Source organism: Saccopteryx bilineata, chromosome 1 (genome assembly GCF_036850765.1).
Source record: "Saccopteryx bilineata isolate mSacBil1 chromosome 1, mSacBil1_pri_phased_curated, whole genome shotgun sequence".
Lineage (NCBI taxonomy): Eukaryota > Metazoa > Chordata > Mammalia > Chiroptera > Emballonuridae > Saccopteryx > Saccopteryx bilineata.
This window is the reverse complement of record NC_089490.1, coordinates 156,169,284-156,187,833: the sequence shown is the minus strand read 5'-3', so window position 1 is coordinate 156,187,833 and position 18,550 is coordinate 156,169,284. Positions and strand designations below refer to the sequence as shown.

Sequence of the window (18,550 nt, the reverse complement as noted above, 5' to 3'; positions counted from 1 at the left end):
TAGCGCTCAGGGCTGGGTCATTCGGGTTGGCACTGCTTACCCCCTATGCCACCCCCCAAACTGAAGTCTTGTCCCGGTCATTTAGACCCCGGGCGGGTTCCAGGATTGAGGTGCAAAGGAGTAGGCTATATGGGGGTCGCTGCACTCGCTTTATTTTCCTAGAACCCGGGACCGAGAAAAGGTTCTGGGATTTCGGCTCAGGATCTAGGTCCGGCTCAGTCCCGACCCCTGCTGGTGCGGTGCTTCTGACGGCCGGGAGGCCAGTCCTCCGCGTTGGGCCGCCGGAAGGCCCAGGACTGCCTCTTTCGGTGCTCATGGTCTCTGGAGTCCCGCGCCCACGGCCTGTAGCTTGCTTTGCGTTCTTTCAAGCGCCTGGGTAGGGCTTCCTGGGGCTTCCTGGAGGCCTGTGGCTTCTCCGGCTTCCGAGGTCTCTCCTCCTTCCGCGATCTCTCCTTTCGTGATCTCTCCTTTCGCGACCTCTCCTCCTTCCGCGGCTTCTCCTTCTGTAGCCTCTTCCTGGGTGCTCCGTGGTCGAGGGGCGAGCTCTCCTCCCCAGCAGCCTCCTCAGGCTCCCCTTCCTCCATTTCTGCAGCCTCCTCGCTCCTTGAAACCGCAGCGTTCTCTGTCTGCACTTGGGGCGCAGAGGGTCTCACCTCTGTCTGCACAGAGGATCCCGGTGTAGGTGCCCAGGCCACAGGCTTCAGCTGCAACGCAGACCATGCGTGGTGATAGGATCAGCGCAAACCCACTCCACAGACCCAGGCCCTTTCCTCCAATTGAGGGTCCAGTCGCCCGCAGTCATTGAAGGCAATGCTTACCGGGGGCGACGCTGGCTTTTTTGGTGCTGAGCTTGATGGGACCCATGGCTCACGGGCAGGTGCAGGAGTGTCCGCCTCCCCAACCATGACATCTACGAGTGGATGGGAGGGGGTGAAAATCAGCCTGCGCCTTAGAGCTTGACCACACCATCCACCTAGCCCTCACAGCTAAAGCTCTCCCTGGGAACAGGCGAAGGGGACCCGCCGATTCCACCCCATACTGGGAGGCTGGTCTGGATCCCTTTGAGCCCTTGGAAGAAATTCCGGGTCCCCGCTTCTGCGGGCTCCCCATTCCCTCCAAATCTTCCTTCTTCGGGTTGCAAAAGGACAGGTCATGTTTCTCCGCGGGCTGCATGAGCGCCCTGGAGCTCAAGGAAGGCTTACACCTAATGGGGAGAGCACCCACACGGTCCATCCTGGGCATGCAAGATCTATAGCGGGAAATGTGCACAGTGGAGGGACGTGCACTAAGATCCATACTGGTAAGGGAAGGCTCTCCCCCACCCACCCCTCTGCAAGGTCCCTAGTGGGGGGACAGGAAGGAGGCCCGAAAACTCGTCCTGACAAGAGGGACACAGGCCCGACCTTGGAGGTGCACGGTCGGTGCCTAAACAGGATGCACAAGTGGGAAGGGAGAGGAAGACCCCGCTGAAGGTCAATGCTAGGGATAAAGGAGCGCGCAAGGCGGGAGAAGGGAGCTGTCTGTGGCGGGGTGGGGTGGGGTGTACAAGACCCTGACCCTGGGGGCACAGGCTCACCGCGACACAACTGGAAGGCCGAGCCTAGCAGCGCCACCAGCGAAGCGAGCACCAGGCATTTGTTGAGCGACATGTCTCCCCAAGGCAGCTCCTCGCTCAGCGCCGGAGGAGGGGGTGGTGGCTGCAGGGGCGGTGCAGCCTGCGCCTTCTTGCGCGCCGGGCTCCGCGGGGCTTCAGAAGCAAATGTGGGGCTCTAAGAGGCCGACTTGCACCCTAAACTAAACTCAGCCCTGTGTTGCTGTGCGACCTTGTGCAGGGGAACTAAGTTTGGCAGCTTCACTGTAATGCCAAGAATATTCTAGATAATTAGCTGAAGCTTAATAGCACCTTAGCTAGTGTATCATGAATTAGCAGAGGCTCCCAGACCTTTTAGTTACTGCCTATAACACCTGGACACCACTCAGCCAGGAGCGCGTATCTCAGCATCCTTTCCACCCAGGTCCACAGACCCAGCCCAGGACCTATTTCCCTTGTCAGCCCATACCCATCCCCAGAGGCTGATTAAGGTCGGTTGAAGCCCCGGGCACAGAAGAAAATATTGGGCCCCTTAGAGAAGAGAGAGAGACAGGGAAAATAAAAATATATGCTAACCATATTTTTAAATAAATAAAAAATATTATGTACTATTAATGTTAAAATTGCACATATGAAACCAAACTTCATGTCATTAGAAAAAAGTGTAAAGTTGGGGTTTTGCGGGGCCCTTCAAAAGTCTGGGCCCAGGGTGCACACACCCGGTGAGCCCACTGTTAAATCCACTTCTGCCCACCCCTCACTTCACCCTTGCCTCCTGCAAACCGACTTGCTCCTGCTTTCAGCTTCTCCTTGCTGGGTCCTGGGGCCACTTTGGCCACATACTCCTTTTCTGTCTTCTTGGGCCTGTTATCCACTCTGCCTGCAGGGCTATCCTCAGCCTCTTGCTCCTGAGAATCCTGTGGAGAGTTGTCAGTCATCTTGGATATTTCCTTCTTCTTTTTCTTCCGAGGGGGTCCAAGATGTTCCCATGGGCTACAGAAACCCACCCTCCATGGCTATTGTGTCCCGGACTCCAGAGGAGTCCTGGGCTGAAACCCAAGGGCCCAGGTTACTCACGTGGGGCCAAGTGCTGGAGTCAGCCAGTCTGGGTGTCACTGTTAGTGGGAAAAGGGGAAAACTCAAGGTTGTGGGGTCGCCAGGCCAATCCTATCCTTCCCAGGGCTCTGCTGGGTGAGGGGCAGGTATTTGCTTCCACTTTACAGATTGGAAAGGAGACAGTCTAAGAGGCAGCCTTGCCCAAAGGCACACAGCACTTCCCTGGCAGGCTGGGATTGGAACCCTGACCTGTGTGGCCAAGCCCCTCCTCTTTTTTTTTTTGGGGGGGGGATGATCCTAATAGACCCCTGAGGCAACAATGGGCCAGAGGTGGGAAACAGAAGCAGTTTAAGCCAATGTAAGAGTCCAAGTCCTGGTCTCTGAAGGTGAGCCACCTTGCTCATCCGTAGAATGGGGGTGTGTGCTTCATCCTGCCAGCACCCTGGGGAGGATATCTCAAGCCCTGTTCTTCCAGGGCCTGCCTGGGCAGGGATCAGCCAGTGCAAAGAGGTCCTCACCTGCCTGGCAGCTACCTAGGCCTGCATCTGGCTCCTCCAAGGCCATGGTTGTCAAGGAGATGTCTGAGAAGCAACCCGTCCAGACTTGAGCTGGAAGTAGGGAAGGGATGAGAAAGAGGCATCTTGCATTTACCGAGCCAGGCTGAGGGACTGGGCCTGACCTGGCAAGGCAAGGGCTCTGAGTACATGTATTACCCAGCCTTGGTAAATTCACTTGGCAAATTCAGACTCACACAGAGCATGGCCCAGGCACCCTCCCTGACCCCCACATGCCTGCCTTAGGACTCCTCCCAATCACCCAGCCTCCTTGGGGCCCCAGCATTCCTGAGCACACAGAGGCTGCTGTGGCCCTAAAAGGGCTGGGACCCACTCAAAGTCACAAAGATATGAGTAAAGAGCCCAAAGCAGAATCTAGGCCCAGGGTCAGCTCATGTTCTCTGAGACTAGGGACTATTTTTATCCAGTGCCCAACCCCATGGGACAGGCCAGCATGGGGCCTATCCCCTTCCAGGCCTTTGCCCCCACAGGTTTCCCCTCTGGACCATTCTCATCTGCCATACCTGGCAACCAGTTCCTCCCTGGCCCCATAAATCTAGGAGCACAAGTTCCAGCAGCTACAACCAGCCTTACTCTAGCCACAACAGGAAGGGGAAGGATAAGGGGAGTCCTGGGGGCCTCTCTATCCCAACATTGGGGGTTTTGTCTCCTCTCACTGTCTCTGCTCCCACAGGGCAGAGAAAGAAAGTGAGGCTGGGACATAGGCATTGGCTAGGGGTCGTGCAGAGCTCGAGGTCAAACCCAAGTCTGTCAGCTTCTCAAAACCCTACTTTTGAGGTCTCCAGTGCCTCTGGCTACCTGTGTTAGTGTGTGTTCCATCCCTAGGCAGAAAGGTGACCCTCTCTGGGGCTGGAGCAGGGCAGTGGGGGTGCCCAATGGGGAGAAGATGTGTAACCCTAGGTGAGTAAGGTGGCAGTCACAAGAGTTAGGGACTGCCATGAACCTCAGAAACACCCTCTCCAGCCCCCTAGGGATCCCCACCTCTGCCCAGGCCTCCCCCTGGCCCCACTTACTCCACAGCCACCACGCTGGGCCTGCTGGACAGGATGGAGGGTGGCCGCTGAGAGACAGCGACAGGTGTCCAAAGGCAGCGGGATGGGCCAATCAGCTCTGCGGCTGGAGCTAAAGGAGGAGGAGGGTCAGGCACAGCTGGTGTGTTCCCCCCGCTTGCAGGAGGGCCAGGCATTGGCCAAGGGGTGACCCACCCCTGCTTCAACATAAAATCACTGTCAGGCTGGCCATGGTGACGCTGGAAATGTTACTTCCTGTGCTGAGCATCAGAAAAAGGGGCTCTGGGGTGAGAGCCCTACAAAAGATGGTCCCCTTGTCTTCTCTCAAGGATTCTGTCAGTAAATCTTTATGAAGGACTGATTGTGTGTCACCCCACAGCTGGCATGTCCTGAGGAGCCCAGGGACAACAGGGAGAGCTTCCCGAAGGACACAAATACTGTGGGAAATCTGAGCTCTGCTGGCTGGCATGGGCAAGGCACCAACCCAGAAGCCTCAGTTTCCTCCTCCCAGGGGAGCAGTAAGGTCAAAATGAGTTATTCTGTACTAACCACTGGATAACTGTTGGCTGTATCACGTGACCCAGTCACACCTGCACAGTTTTGTTTAATCCATCATCAACCATCCACCACCCAGCCAGATGGGAAATTATTTTGAAAAACACATTTTTTTCAAAAAGTAACAGCTTTATTAAGATACAATTCACATATCAAACAGTATATTCTTTGAAAGTATACAATTCAATGGTGTTTAGTACATTTGTACAGTTCTGCTACCATTGTCTCTATCTAATTCCAGAACATTTTGTCATCCCAGAAAGAAACTCCATCCCTATTAGCAACTCCTCCATCTCCCCTAGCCCCTGGCAAGCACTAAGCCAGTGTCTCTGTGGATTTACCTGTTTTGGATATTTAACATAAACAGGATCACATACTGTGTGGCCTTTTGTGTCTGCCTATATAAATGTATAAAGTATAAGCACAGATATTAAAAATATACACAGATTTAAGGAAATAGTAAATAAATTATTGGCTAGTGCTAACTTGAAAGAAGTTACAATGAGGCAGATTTGCAAAAAATGGTTTATGAAAATTATCTTGCTTATGATTTAACTGAAAGAAAAGGTTTCATAAAACTATTAAAGAGCTGGCCCTGACCAGTTAGCTCAGTTAGAGCATTGTCCCAAAATGCCAACATTGCAAATTTGATCCCAGTCAGGGTACACATGGAAAGCAAACAATGAATGCATAAATAAGTGGAATGACAAATGAATGCTTCTCTCTCTCTCTCTCTCTTTCTCTCTCCCTCTCTCTCCCTCTTTCCCCCCTTTCCTCCCTCTGTCTTGCCAATCAATTAAAAATTAATTTCTTGAGCTAGAGGACAGAGACAGATGACTTGTTCTATGAATTTAAAGATCTCATTTACATTATACAAGCTTGCCTGACCTGTGGTGGCGCAGTGGATAAAGTGTCAACCTGGAAATGCTGAGGTTGCCGGTTCAAAACCCTGGGCTTGCCTGGTCAAGGCACATATGGGAGTTGATGCTTCTGGCTCCTCCCCCCTCCCCTCTCTATAATGAATAAATAAAATCTTAAAAAAAAAATACATTATACAAGCAGAGGATGTATTTTCTTTTCTAAATCTTTGCAAGCATTGTGTTGGTTGAGATGACTGCTGACTTTCTGATTTTGAGAGTTACATAAATTTGAGTTTGTCATTTTAAATTGCATTTCTATATAATTTTTAGTTTAAAATTTTGCATGACTGTAATTATTCCCTGCTTTTATAGTTGTATTTAGTACATTTTGGATTTCTTTATATAAGGCCATAGGTTCTTGAACTGTTGTTTTTAGTGCAGTTAAAATGAGCTTAAGGTCTACTTTTAATCAAATGGAACAAAAAATTTTATAACTGGCATTTATACATGCAGAAACCAATGCAGTATTTAGTGTATGAAATATTTTACACTGAGTGTAAAAACTCAGTGACAGTGTGTTCATATTAACAATATACAAGCTTTGTCCTGGCCGGATAGCTTGGTTGGAGCATTATTAACCTGAAACACAGAGGTTACTGGTTTGATCTCTGGTCAGGGCACAGACAGGAGCAGATTGATGTTCCTGTCTCTTTCATTCTCTCACTCTCTCCCTTACTCTATAGCTGAAATCAATAAATTAAAGTATTTTTATTTGCTTTAGAGAGGGGAGAAAAAGAGAGTGAGAGAGAGAAGAGGGGAGGAGCATGAAGTATCAACTTCCACATGTGCCTTGACCAGGCAAGCTCAGGGTTTCGAACGGGTGACCTGAGCGTTCCAAGTCTACGCTTTATCCATTGCACCACCACAGGTCAGGCAATAAAAAAAAAAAAAAAGAATATCACGTTTCAGCTGTCCAGATCACTAATTGGAACTTATATCCTACATGTGTATATATGCAAATTGTCAGCATGACAAAAGTGACAGTTTATTTTTGTATTCTTAAAAACAAATTTATTATATATAAAGTTTTGTGTGTGTGTGTGTGTGTGTAGATCAATTTTTAAATTCATATAGGTAGGTATCTTTACAGTTACAAACTATGAAATATCTGTTCAGCCAGATGGTATCACAGAGCAGTAAAAGAATTCAGTGAAGAAAACACTGAAGGAACAGATCATTCTCTGCTTTGCCTTGAAAATGTCATTGATTTTATTTATTTATTTATTTATTTGACAGAGAGAGTCAGAAAAAGGGACAGATTGGGCCTGGCCAGGTGGTGGCCCAGTGGATAGAGCGTCGGACTAGGATGCAGGGGACCCACGTTCGAGACCCCGAGCTTGCCAGCTTGAGCGCAGGCTCATCTGGTTTGAGCAAAAGCTTACCAGCTTGGACCCAAGATCGCTGGCTTGAGCAAGGCATTACTCGGTCTGCTGTAACCCCCTGGTCAAGGCACATATGAGAAAGCAATCAATGAACAACTAAGGTGTTGCAATGAAAAACTGATGATTAATGCTTTTCATCTCTCTCCGTTCCTGTCTGTCTGTCCCTATCTGTCCCTCTCTCTGTCTCTGTAAGAAAATAAATAAAAAAAAAAATTAATTAATTAAAAAAGGAAAAGGGACAGATTAGGACAGACAGGAAGGGAGAACCATCAATACTTCTTTGCGGCATCTCAGTTGTTTGTTGATTAGTTGTTCATTGATTGCTTTCTCATATGTGCCTTGACTGGAAGGCTATAGCAGAGTGAGTGACCCCTTGCTTAAGCCAGTGACCTTGGGCTCAAGCCAGCAACCTTGGGCTTCAAGCCAGCAATCTTTGGGCTCAAGCAAGTGACCATGGGGTCATGTCTATGATCCCACGCTCAAGCCGGCAACCCTGCACTCAAGCTGGATGAGCCAGTGCTCAAGTTGGAGACCTCAAGGTTTTGAACCTGGGTCCTCTGTGTCACGGTCTGATGATCTATTCATTGTACCACCACCTGGTCAGGCAAAAGTGTCATGAATTTGTAGTTTTAGTACCAACTCTGCAACAGTGTCATAGATACATTTTATATTAAGGATAGACTAAAATTAACACATCAAAACTTCCAAAATTTGGGGAGGGGTGAGATTAAATACAAGCACATTTGGCTTATAATAAATGACTAATTTTTATTAACTGCTTTTCTTTTGCCCATATAAAATGCTGGTATTTATAGGAAACTTGCCACCTTTATAATTATGACAAGAAGTACCAGATGTAATGCTAGAAAAAGATAATGTGTAGGCAATAGTGGGTATCTCTGACAAAGTATTTTTTTAAAAGTGGTAACAGAGTTTTTTGGGTTTTTTTTACAGAGACAGAAAGAGTCAGAGAGAGGGATAGACAGACAGGAACGGAGAGAGATAAGAAGCATAAATCATCAGTTTTTCGTTGCGACACCTTAGTTGTTCATTGATTGCTTTCTCATATGTGCCTTGACCGTGAGGCTACACCAGACCAAGTAACCCCTTGCTTGAGCCAGCGACCTTGGGTCCAAGCCCGTGAGTTTTGCTCAAACCAGATGAGCCCCGCACTCAAGCTGGCGACCTCGGGGTCTCGAACCTAGGTCTTCCGCATCCCAGTCTGATGCTCTATCCACTGCGCCACCACCTGGTCAGGCAACAGACTTATATATTTAATGTATTTGTGTAATTAGAGGTGTTAGGTTTTAAATTTTGTCCAGTCAAGATTCGAGGTGATCAACGTATGGACATCTCTCCTTTTTTTAAAAAAAAAAATCATTTATTTATTTATTCATTCATTCATTCATTTTATAGAGGAGAGGGAGAGAGAGAGAGGAGAGACAGAGAGAGAGAGAAGGGGGGGAGGAGCTGGAAGCATCAACTCCCATATGTGCCTTGACCAGGCAAGCCCAGGGTTTTTTTTTGAACCGGCGACCTCAGGATTTCCAGGTTGATCCTTTATCCGCTGCGCCACCACAGGTCAGGCTCTCCTTTTTTTTACTATTGATTTTTTTCTTTTTTTTAGAGAGAGAGAGAGGGAAACCAATTTGTTGTTCAAACTTTTTTTTTTTGTATTTTTCCGAAGTTGGAAATGGGTAGGCAGTCACACAGACTCCCGCATGTGCCCGACCGGGATCCACCTGGCATGCCCACCAGGGGGCGATGCTCTGCCCATCTGGGGCGTTGCTCTGTTGCAACCAGGGCCATTCTAGCGCCTGAGGCAGAGGCCATGGAGCCGTCCTCAGCGCCCGGGCCAAGTTTGCTCCCATGGAGCTTTGGCTGCAGGAGGGGAAGAGAGAGACAGAGAGGAAGGAGAGGGGGAGGGGTGGAGAAGCAGATGGGCGCTTCTCCTGTGTGCCCTGGCCGGGAATGGAACCCGGGTCCCCCGCATGCCAGGCCGATGCTCTACCACTGAGCCAACTAGCCTCAGCCAGTCTTAAATGAGACTAATTTGTCTTTTAAATTGAATGTCTTTATCTGTTAATTAAATAATCTATGAATTTTAAAATAAAATATGCTGCTTATGAGAGAATTAGGCTTCTGATAAACTAAGTGAATAAATGGGTGGAAAAATAAAATTAATGTTTCTCTTTTCCTTCCTCTCCTTCTAAAAATAAAAAGATTTAAAGAAAATAATATCTTTGCATCACAAAACAGGAATATATAAAAATATATTGACTGTTAACAGGTATGTTTGCAGTTTTGACTTGCTTCTTGATAAAGTTGTTAAGACATTTTAAAAAAGGTATGCTTAAGCCTGCCCAGGTGGTAGTGCAGTGGATAGAGCACCGGACTGGGACGCGGAGGACCCAGGTTTGAGACCCCAAGGTTGCCAGCTTGAGTGTGGGCTCATAGGGTTTGAGCAAGGCTCACCAGCTTGAGCCCAAGGTCGCTGGCTCGAGCAAGGGGTCACTAGGTCTATTGTAGCCCCCGATCAAGGCACATATGAGAAATCAATCAATGAACAACTAAGGAACTGCAACGAAGAATTGATGTTTCTTTTTTTTTTTTTTTTTTTTTTTTTTTGTATTTTTCTGAAGCTGGAAACGGGGAGAGACAGTCAGACAGACTCCCGCATGCGCCCGACCGGGATTCACCCCGCACGCACGCCCACCAGGGGCGACGCTCTGCCGCAACCAGAGCCACTTCAGCGCCTCCCGGCTGCTGGAGGGGAAAAGAGAGACAGAGAGGAAGGAAGGGGGGGGAGTGGAGAAGCAAATGGGCGCCTCTCCCATGTGCCCTGGCCGGGAATCGAACCTGGGTCCCCCGCACGCCAGGCCAACACTCTACCGCTGAGCCAACCGGCCAGGGCCAAGAATCGATGTTTCTTATCTCTCTCCCTTCCTATTTGTTTGTCTGTCCTTATCTGCCCCTCTCTCTGACTCTCTCTGTCTCTGCCACACAAAAAAAGGCACGCTTAATACAAATGAATGAAATAAAGTAAATCACACACACACATACACACACACACACAGTAAAGAAATATATCCAAATCTATTTAGTTTCCTCAGTGAGCATCCATGGCCTTTATATTTAGCAATAAAAACGCTAGAGAGCCTGACCTGTGGTGGCGCAGTGGGTAAAAGCGTCGACCTGAAATGCTGAGGTCACTGGCCTGAAACCCCAGGCTTCCCTGGTCAAGGCACATGTGGGAGCTGATGCTTCCTGCTCCTCCCTCCCTTCTCTATCTGTCCCTGTCTCCTCTCTCTAAAAAATGAATAAATTTAAAAAAAAATTAAAAAAAAAAACAAAACGCTAGAGAAAAGAAGATAAAACTTGATGAAAAGAAAAACATGGGCAATGTGGGGCAGGAAATACATGGCAGAGAAGTTATGTTCAGGCTCAACCTACAATCTCAAACCTCTTTTCTCTATAATGAACCTTCTGGGAAAACTTTTGAAATATAGCAATGTAAAATCTTGAAAAGTGTATGGAGGAGCATAAATAATATAAATTTGATCCAAAAAAGAAAAAACAGGGCATGACCAGTTGGTTCAATGGTAGAGCATTAGCCCGGCATGTGGATGTCCCATATTCAATTTCTGGTCGGAAGAAGCAACCATCTGCTTCTCCCCCCCCCACCTCTTCCCCTTCCACAGCCATGGCTTGATTGGAGTGAGCTGGTCCTGTGTGGGCACTGAGGATGGCTCTGTAACCTCTGCTTCAGGTGCTAAGAATAGCTCGATTGCTGAGCAATGGAGTAACACCCCAGATGGGCAGAGCATCACCTGGTAGGGTGCTTGTGGGGTGGATCCAGGTTGGGATGCTAGCGGGAGTCTATCTCTGCTTCCTCTCCTCTCACTTAATAATAATAAAAAATACCAGCAGCTAGTTTGAGATATATCCTGCTAATTCTGGCACATGCCTTCTAGTCGTTGGCATGTGAGTGTTTTTTTTTTTTTTTTTTTCCTGAAGCTGGAAACGGGGAGAGACAGTCAGACTCCCGCATGCGCCCGACCAGGATCCACCCGGCACGCCCACCAGGGGCGGTGCTCTGCACGGGGGGGGGGGGGGGGGGGGTGCTCTGCCCCTCCGGGGCGTCGCTCTGCCGCGACCAGAACCACTCTAGCGCCTGGGACAGAGGCCAAGGAGCCATCCCCAGCGCCTGGCCATCTTTGCTCCAATGGAGCCTTGGCTGCGGGAGGGGAAGAGAGAGACAGAGAGGAAGGAGGGGGTGGGGGTGGAGAAGCAAATGGGCGCTTCTCCTGTGTGCCCTGGCCGGTAATCGAACCCGGGTCCCCCGCACGCCAGGCCGACGCTCTACCGCTGAGCCAACCGGCCAGGGCCGGCATGTGAGTGTTTTTACAGAGCTGTCTCAACACTATGGACGCCTTATCACCTGCCCCAGATGTGTATATGGATTTGTGGCCAAATTCTGGCAGTTTGAAGCCTTCCCTGGCCCTGCTTCTCTCCTCAGTCTGTTTGATGCATATTAAAACTAGTCTGTTTTGCCCTGGCCGGTTGACTCAGTGGTAGAGCATCAACCCAGTGTGTGGATGTTCTGGGTTCAATTTTCAGTCAGGGCACACAGGAGAAGTGACCATCTACTTCTTTTCCCCTCCCCCCACTCCTCCTCCTCTTTCCTCTCTCTCTCCCCCTCCCACAGCCATGGCTTGTTTATATTGAGGGAGGGCGAAGGCCCCGGCACTGTGGATGGTGAGCATGGCCCCAGATGGGCACAGCATCGGCACCAGACGGGGTTTACCGGGTGGATCTTGGTTGGGGTGCATGCAGGAGTCTGTCTCCCCTCCTCTCACCTAAAATAAAATAAAATAAATAAAACTAGTTGGTTCTGTTTACTTTCCCTTTTTCTTGCTGCTTGCTCAAGAGTTTTCATTCCTGAGAAAAATGTTAGGAGAAGAGGCCAGGCTTGAAAATAACACTAAACATGGTGAAAGAAGATCCAATCAATCCTTTTTTATTTTTACTTTTTAACATTTTACTATGAAAATTTTCAAAAGCACAGAAAGATTGAGGGAGTTTTACAGCGAAGATTCACATACCTTCTACTCAGATGCTACAGGTAATATTCTGCTGTGCTTGCTATGTTCCATCTCCATCTGTCCATGGCTTCATCAACCCATCTCACTTTTCATTTCAAAGTCAGTAGGCATAGAACCACCTTAGAATATATACCATGTGCTAGAGATCAGTCAGAACATGTTTGTGGCTTTTATATTTATGTGAAATTTATATATATATATTTTTTAAATTTTTATTCATTAATTTTTAGAGAGTGAGGAAGGGAGAGAGAGAGACAGAAACACTGATCTGTTCCTATATGTGCCCTGACTGGGTTTGAACCCACAGCCTCTGTGTATCAGGACGACGCTCTAACTAACAGAGCCAGCTGGCCAGTACAAAATGTAAAGTCTTGCCTGACCTGTGGTGGCGCAGTGGATAAAGCGTCGACCTGGAAATGCTGAGGTCGCTGGTTCGAAACCCTGGGCTTGCCTGGTCAAGGCACATATGGAAGTTGATGCTTCCTGCTCCTCCCCCCTGTCTCTCTCTCCTCTCTCTCTCTCTCTGTCTGTCTCTCTCTCCCCCTCTCTCTCTCCTCTCTAAAATGAATAAATAAAAAAAAAAAAAAATTTAAAAAAAAAATGTAAAGTCTTAAGTGCACTGTCAGATGGGTTTTATCAAATGCACACATCAAATGTTACCCATCCAGTGACATATTTCCATCATGCTATATGTGAGTCTTCTGTGGCTGTTGTAAGAAATCACTATGGGCCTTGGTATGGGCTCAGTGGTAGAGCATCGGCCCAGGGTGTGAATGTCTCGGGTTCGATTCTCCATCAGGGTACACAGGAGAAGCACCCATCTGCTTCTCTACCCCTCCCCCTCTCACTTCTCTCTCTCTCTCTCTCTCTCTCTCTCTCTCTCCTCCTCCTCTCACAGCCATGGCTCAATTGGAGTGAGTTGGCCCTGGGCACTGAGGATTGCCCCATGGCTTCCACCTTAGGTGCTAGGAAGAGCTCTGTTGCTGAACAGCAGGGCTGCACCCCAATGGGCAGAGCATCACCCCTAGTGGGCTTGCCAGGTGGATCCCCATCCAGGTGCACGCAGGAATCTGTCTCTCTGCCTCCCCTCCTCTTGCTGAATGAAAAAAAAAAAAGAGAGAAATCACTATGAACTTAGTGACTTAAAACAGTGTCTGTATTATCTCACAATCCTGAGGTCAGGAGTCCTATACAAGTCCTCACAGGGCTAAACCCAGGTTTGAGCAGGGCTGGTCCTTCTGAAAGCTCCAGGGAGAATCATTTCTACCCTTTTCCAGCTTCTCCAGGCGCGACTTCCCTGGCTTGTGGGCACTTCCTCCATCTTCAGAGCCAGCAATGCAGCCTCTTTCATTTCTGACTCAGGCCCTCCTGCCTCCCTCTTATGAGGACTCTGGATGACACTGGGCCCTTTGGGTAATCCAGGATCATCCCATCTTCATTTTAGTGTCTTTGACTTAATTCCACCTGCAATGTCCCTCTGACACATGAGGTGACACATCCACAGGTCCCATGAATTAGGGGTAGACATTTTGGGGTGCTATTATTCAGTTAATTACATTCTGAAAAAATCTCTTTTTTAAAGATTTTATTTTATTTTTATTTTTCTTCCTCTTTCTTTCTTTCTTTCTTTCTTTCTTTCTTTCTTTCTTTCTTTCTCTCTCGCAAGGTAGGGAAAGACAGGGACAGGCAGACAGGAAGAGAGAGATGAGAAGTATCCACTCGTAGTTGCAGCACTTTAGTTGTTCATTGATTACTTCTCATATGTGCCTTGATGGGGGGTACTCCAGCTGAGCCAGTGACCCCTTGTTCTAGTCAGTAACCTTGGGCTTTAAGCCAGCGACCATGAGGTCATGTTGATGATCCCACACTCAAGCCGGATGAGCCTATTCTGAAGCCAGCGACTTCAGGGTTTCTGACTTCAGGGTTTCAAACCTGGGTCTTCAGCGTCTCAGGTCGATGCCCTATCTACTGCACCACTGTCTGATTCAGGGAAAGATTTTATTTATCGATGTTAGAGAGAGGAGAGAGAGAGAAAGAAAGAAGGGGGAATGGAAAGCATCAATTCATAGTTGTTTCTTTTTTTTTTTTTTACAGAGGCAGAGATAGACAGGGACAGACAGACAGGAACGGAGAGAGATGAGAAGCATCAATCATCAGTTTCTCGTTGCACGTTGTGACTTCTTAGTTGTTCATTGATTGCTTTCTCACATGTGCCTTGACCGCGGGCCTTCAGCAGACCGAGTAACCCACTGCTGGAGCCAGTGACCTTGGGTCCAAGCTGGTGAGCTCTTTGCTCAAGCCAGATGAGCCCGCGCTCAAGCTGGCAAGCTCGGGGTCTCGAACCTGGGTCCTTCCGCATCCCAGTCCGGTGCTCTATCCACTGCGCCACCACCTGGTCAGGCCCATAGTAGTTTCTTGGATGTGCTTTGACCAGGCAAGCCTGGGGTTTCCAATTGGGGACCTCAGCATTTCAGGTCCATGCTTTATCCATTGTGTCACCACAGGTCAGTTCTTCAAATAATTTTTAAAAACCATAGTGATATCCCCAGTCTCCTCCACCCACCACCACATCCAGATGCCTAAACTTGCCACATTGGTTTCAATTCAGTAAGACCCCAGGTATAGACCCTCCATCCTTGACTGCTCTTTTCACAACATCTGCTGTTTCTTCCCAAGAATTTAACTCTCATCACTTCCAGGAAGCCATCCCTGACTCCCTCTTTCCCCAACTGCAGCCTGGGGCCCCCTTACTTCTTTCAGACTCCCCTCTCCTAGCAGGACACCTCCCACTGGTCTGATTTCTCTCAGTCCCAGCAAGCCCAGCCAGGTCCAGGCACCTGTACTAACCCTGAGTCTCTATCCACTCTGGTCTCCTGCACATGGTTTCCCCTCTCACAGGATCAGCATTGCAGGCACCCTCAGATGAGACAGAGAAAAGAAAAAGTGACACTTATGGGGGGACTTTGGGCAATGTCTGAAGACATCTGTGGTTGTCATAAGTGGGGTTACTGCTGCCAGACCAGAAATGCTGTTAACCCCCCTACACACAGTGCCCAAGACGGCTTCACGGAGAGTTACCATGCCTGATGTGGAAGTGGTTTCTGCCTCAACAACGAAGTACTGTCCTGCATGTTTCATAGCCTAGATCCAGCGTCTTTCAGTGCTAAATGAAATCTGGAATGAGACTCTGCTCTGGCTTCGGTGTTCACCATCGTAGGGGTGGCAGGTACCTCAGTTCACTCCCCTCACCATCACCATAGGGAGCAAAGTAGACAATGTACCCTACCCTACATCCTGGTCACTCCCACCTCCTTGAGAGCAGGCAGAGGGAGCTGTCCTGGAACCAGAGCCCAACAACCCCCAAAAGGCTTGATGTGACACTGTTCCCCACTTCCCTGCCTAGTCTAGGAATACAGTAATCAGAAATCCAAGCCACGCCTGACCTGTGGTGGCACAGTGGATAAAATGTCGACCTGAAACTCTAAGGTCACCGGTTCAAAACCCTGCACTTGTGTGGTCAGGGCACATATGGGAGTTGATGCTTTCTGCTCCTCCCCCCTTTCTCTCTCTTTCTCTCTCTCACTCTCCTCTCTAAAATAAATAAATAAAGCCTGACCAGGCGGTGGCGCAGTGGATAAAGCGTCAGACTGGGATGCCGAGGATCCAGGTTCGAGACCTCGAGGTCGCCAGCTTGAGCACGGGCTCATCTGGTTTGAGCAAAAAGCTCACCAGCTTGGACCCAGGGTCGCTGGCACCAACAAGGGGTTACTTGGTCTGCTGAAGGCCCGTGGTCAAGGCACATATGAGAAAGCAATCAATAAACAACTAAGGTGTCGCAATGCGCAATGAGAAACTGATGATTGATTGCTTCTCATCTCTCCGTCCCTGTCTATCCCTCTCTCTGACTCTCTGTCTCTGTAAAATAAATAAATAAAAGAAATTCAAGCCACTGCAGTGACTTTCCCCAACCTGCCCTACCCTGACCACACACACACACACCCTTTCTCCTCCACCCTTGTTTTTTTGCAACCTGCTCCCTTTTGTTACTTTACCAGCAGGCTACATTTCCCTCCCTTTCCACCTATAATGGTTGCAAATTAAAGGTACTTTGGCCAGAAACAACATGTGGCCTGCCAGTGAAGAAAGGACACTCCCCACCGAAGTCTCCAGTTTCCAGTCCTGAGGCTTTCTCTTTTTTTGCAAGAGAAAGCGAGAGAGGAGGGGGAAGGGAGAGAGATGAGTAGTATCAACTCATCGTTGTGGCACTATGTTCATTGATTGTTTCTCCTGTGTGCCGTGACTGGGAATCAAACCTGGGACAAACATACGCCAGGCTGATGCTCTGCTCTTTATCCGCTGAGCCACCAGCCAGGGCCAACCTTGAGGTTTCTAACTGGGTCCTCAGTGTCCCAGGTCAATGCTCTATCCACTTTACCACCACCGGTCAGGCATGAGGCTTCTGATGGTTTCCAGCGACCTGAAGAGGCCTGGTTGGGTATTGCCTACATTTCACTCCCCAGATTCTTGCCTGACAGGTGAGGAGATCTTGGAGACATCTCACCGGACTGGTCCTGAGGGCGCTGCAAGGACTGTCTCAAGCCCACTGTGCTGGGGGTCAGTGTGATCTCGGTCATATTCTGACCTCAGTCATGGGGGTAAACACAGTGTGACCCAGTGACCAGTGACTGGCCATTGACAGGTCCAGATTCTGGACTCTTGACTGGAGAGCTACCAAGAGGAAAAAAAAACCAAAATAGATTTCAAAACTCAGAGGTCCTTCTAGTCTCCAGAAAATGAGGCCAAATAATAACAATGATACTAATCCTACAAATAATGAAGATACTTAGGAAGCAACCTAGGATGGTGGGAGTGAGCCTTCTCAAAAGAGTGTACACCTCTGTAGAAAAATAGAAAACAATTATAAAGTTAACTGAAAATCCATTTGCTTTTTGTTTTCCCCATGAGCTGCAATCCTAAGCAATGTCATCAATTAAATATTCTTTCCCTGGAAAAATTCTTTGTTTGGCCCAAACTTTGTAATTGTTACTATTTTCTTAGTTTTAATAATGTATATTACTGTAAATTGAACATATTTATTACTTATAAATATTGTATAAGTTGCCTGACCAAGCGGTGGCACAGTGGATAGAGAGAACCTTGGACTGAGACGCAGAGGACCCAGGCTTAAAACTCCGAGGTTGACGGCTTGAAACTCCGAAGTCGCCAGCTTGAGCATGGGCTCACCAGCTTGACCGCAGGATGACTGACTTGAGTGTGGGATCATAGACATGACCCCATGGTCGCTGGCTTGACCCCAAGGTGGCTGGCTTGAGCAAGGAGTCACTCGTTCTGCTGTAGCCCCACCCCACCCCACCCCACCTCACCCCACCTCACCCCCTCCAAGGCATATATGAGAAAGCAATCAAGGAATTAAGATGCTGCAACGAATTTTTAAAAAATATTTTATTTATTGATTTTTAGGGGGGGGGAGAGAGAGAGAGAGAGAAGGGGGAGGAGCAGGAAGCATCAACTCCCATATGTGCCTTGACCAGGCAAGCCCAAGGTTTCGGGCCGGCAACCTCAGTGTTCCAGGTTGACGCTTTATCCCACTGCGCCACCACAGGCCAGGCGAGCCGCAACGAATTGATGCTTCTCGTCTCTCTCCCTTCCTGTCTGTCCCTCTCTCCGTCTCTCTCTGTTTCTGTCAAAATAAATAAATAAATAAATAAATATTATATAAGTAATACTGCATTCTATATAGAAAGGAATTTGGAAATACTCAGGGACTAGACACATGCTTTGCAAAATAAATTTCTATCATTTTAAAAATCATTCAAGGTTCCTCTGGGGAAAGTTTGTGCTTCTAACCCAAATGGACACAGTAGATTGGGAATAAAAAAGAGATAAAAATGGCTGGCAGGGATTGTAAAAACAAAGAAACAAATAGTGGTTGCTTAAATTTCATGTTACTTTTTGAGTTTCAGTTTGTGCCTACAACATAAAACCATGAAACACAGTGGGACCTACAAGGAGTGGTATTTTTGCATGGTAAATGCAAAATTTAGTTCTAAAGTGAAATATGTTTCTGAATTTAATTGCCAGGATTAATTAATACCTTTGCTTGGGGAAAATTTTAGTTCACACACAAAATATCTGAGTTTATTTGCAGAGTAATATTTTTGTTGTCCAAATTTTAGACAAATTTTTTTACTAAATTTGAACTTAACATTGAAAATCTTCTTTTCAATTATAAATTGTTTTAAAGCATAGAAATACCGAATCCAGAAAGCCATCATTATGACCGATCATTAGGAGGTTATTACTAAAAATAATTTTGTCCTATTGGGGGCTGGCGG

At 47.9% G+C, this 18,550-nt stretch overlaps 1 protein-coding gene across 1 annotated transcript; it reads right to left on the bottom strand.

Moving 5' to 3' along the window:
• Positions 1–65: 65 nt before the first annotated feature.
• JSRP1 (junctional sarcoplasmic reticulum protein 1) lies at positions 66–16,828 on the bottom strand. Its single transcript, XM_066252678.1, has 8 exons — positions 16,701–16,828; positions 4,236–4,282; positions 3,166–3,255; positions 2,669–2,706; positions 2,379–2,508; positions 1,577–1,747; positions 819–910; positions 66–704 (listed from the first exon to the last, which is right to left on the bottom strand). Exons 1-8 carry the CDS (start codon positions 16,826–16,828, stop codon positions 216–218), a joined length of 1,185 nt encoding a protein of 394 aa, XP_066108775.1. The 3' UTR covers positions 66–215.
• Positions 16,829–18,550: the final 1,722 nt, after the last annotated feature.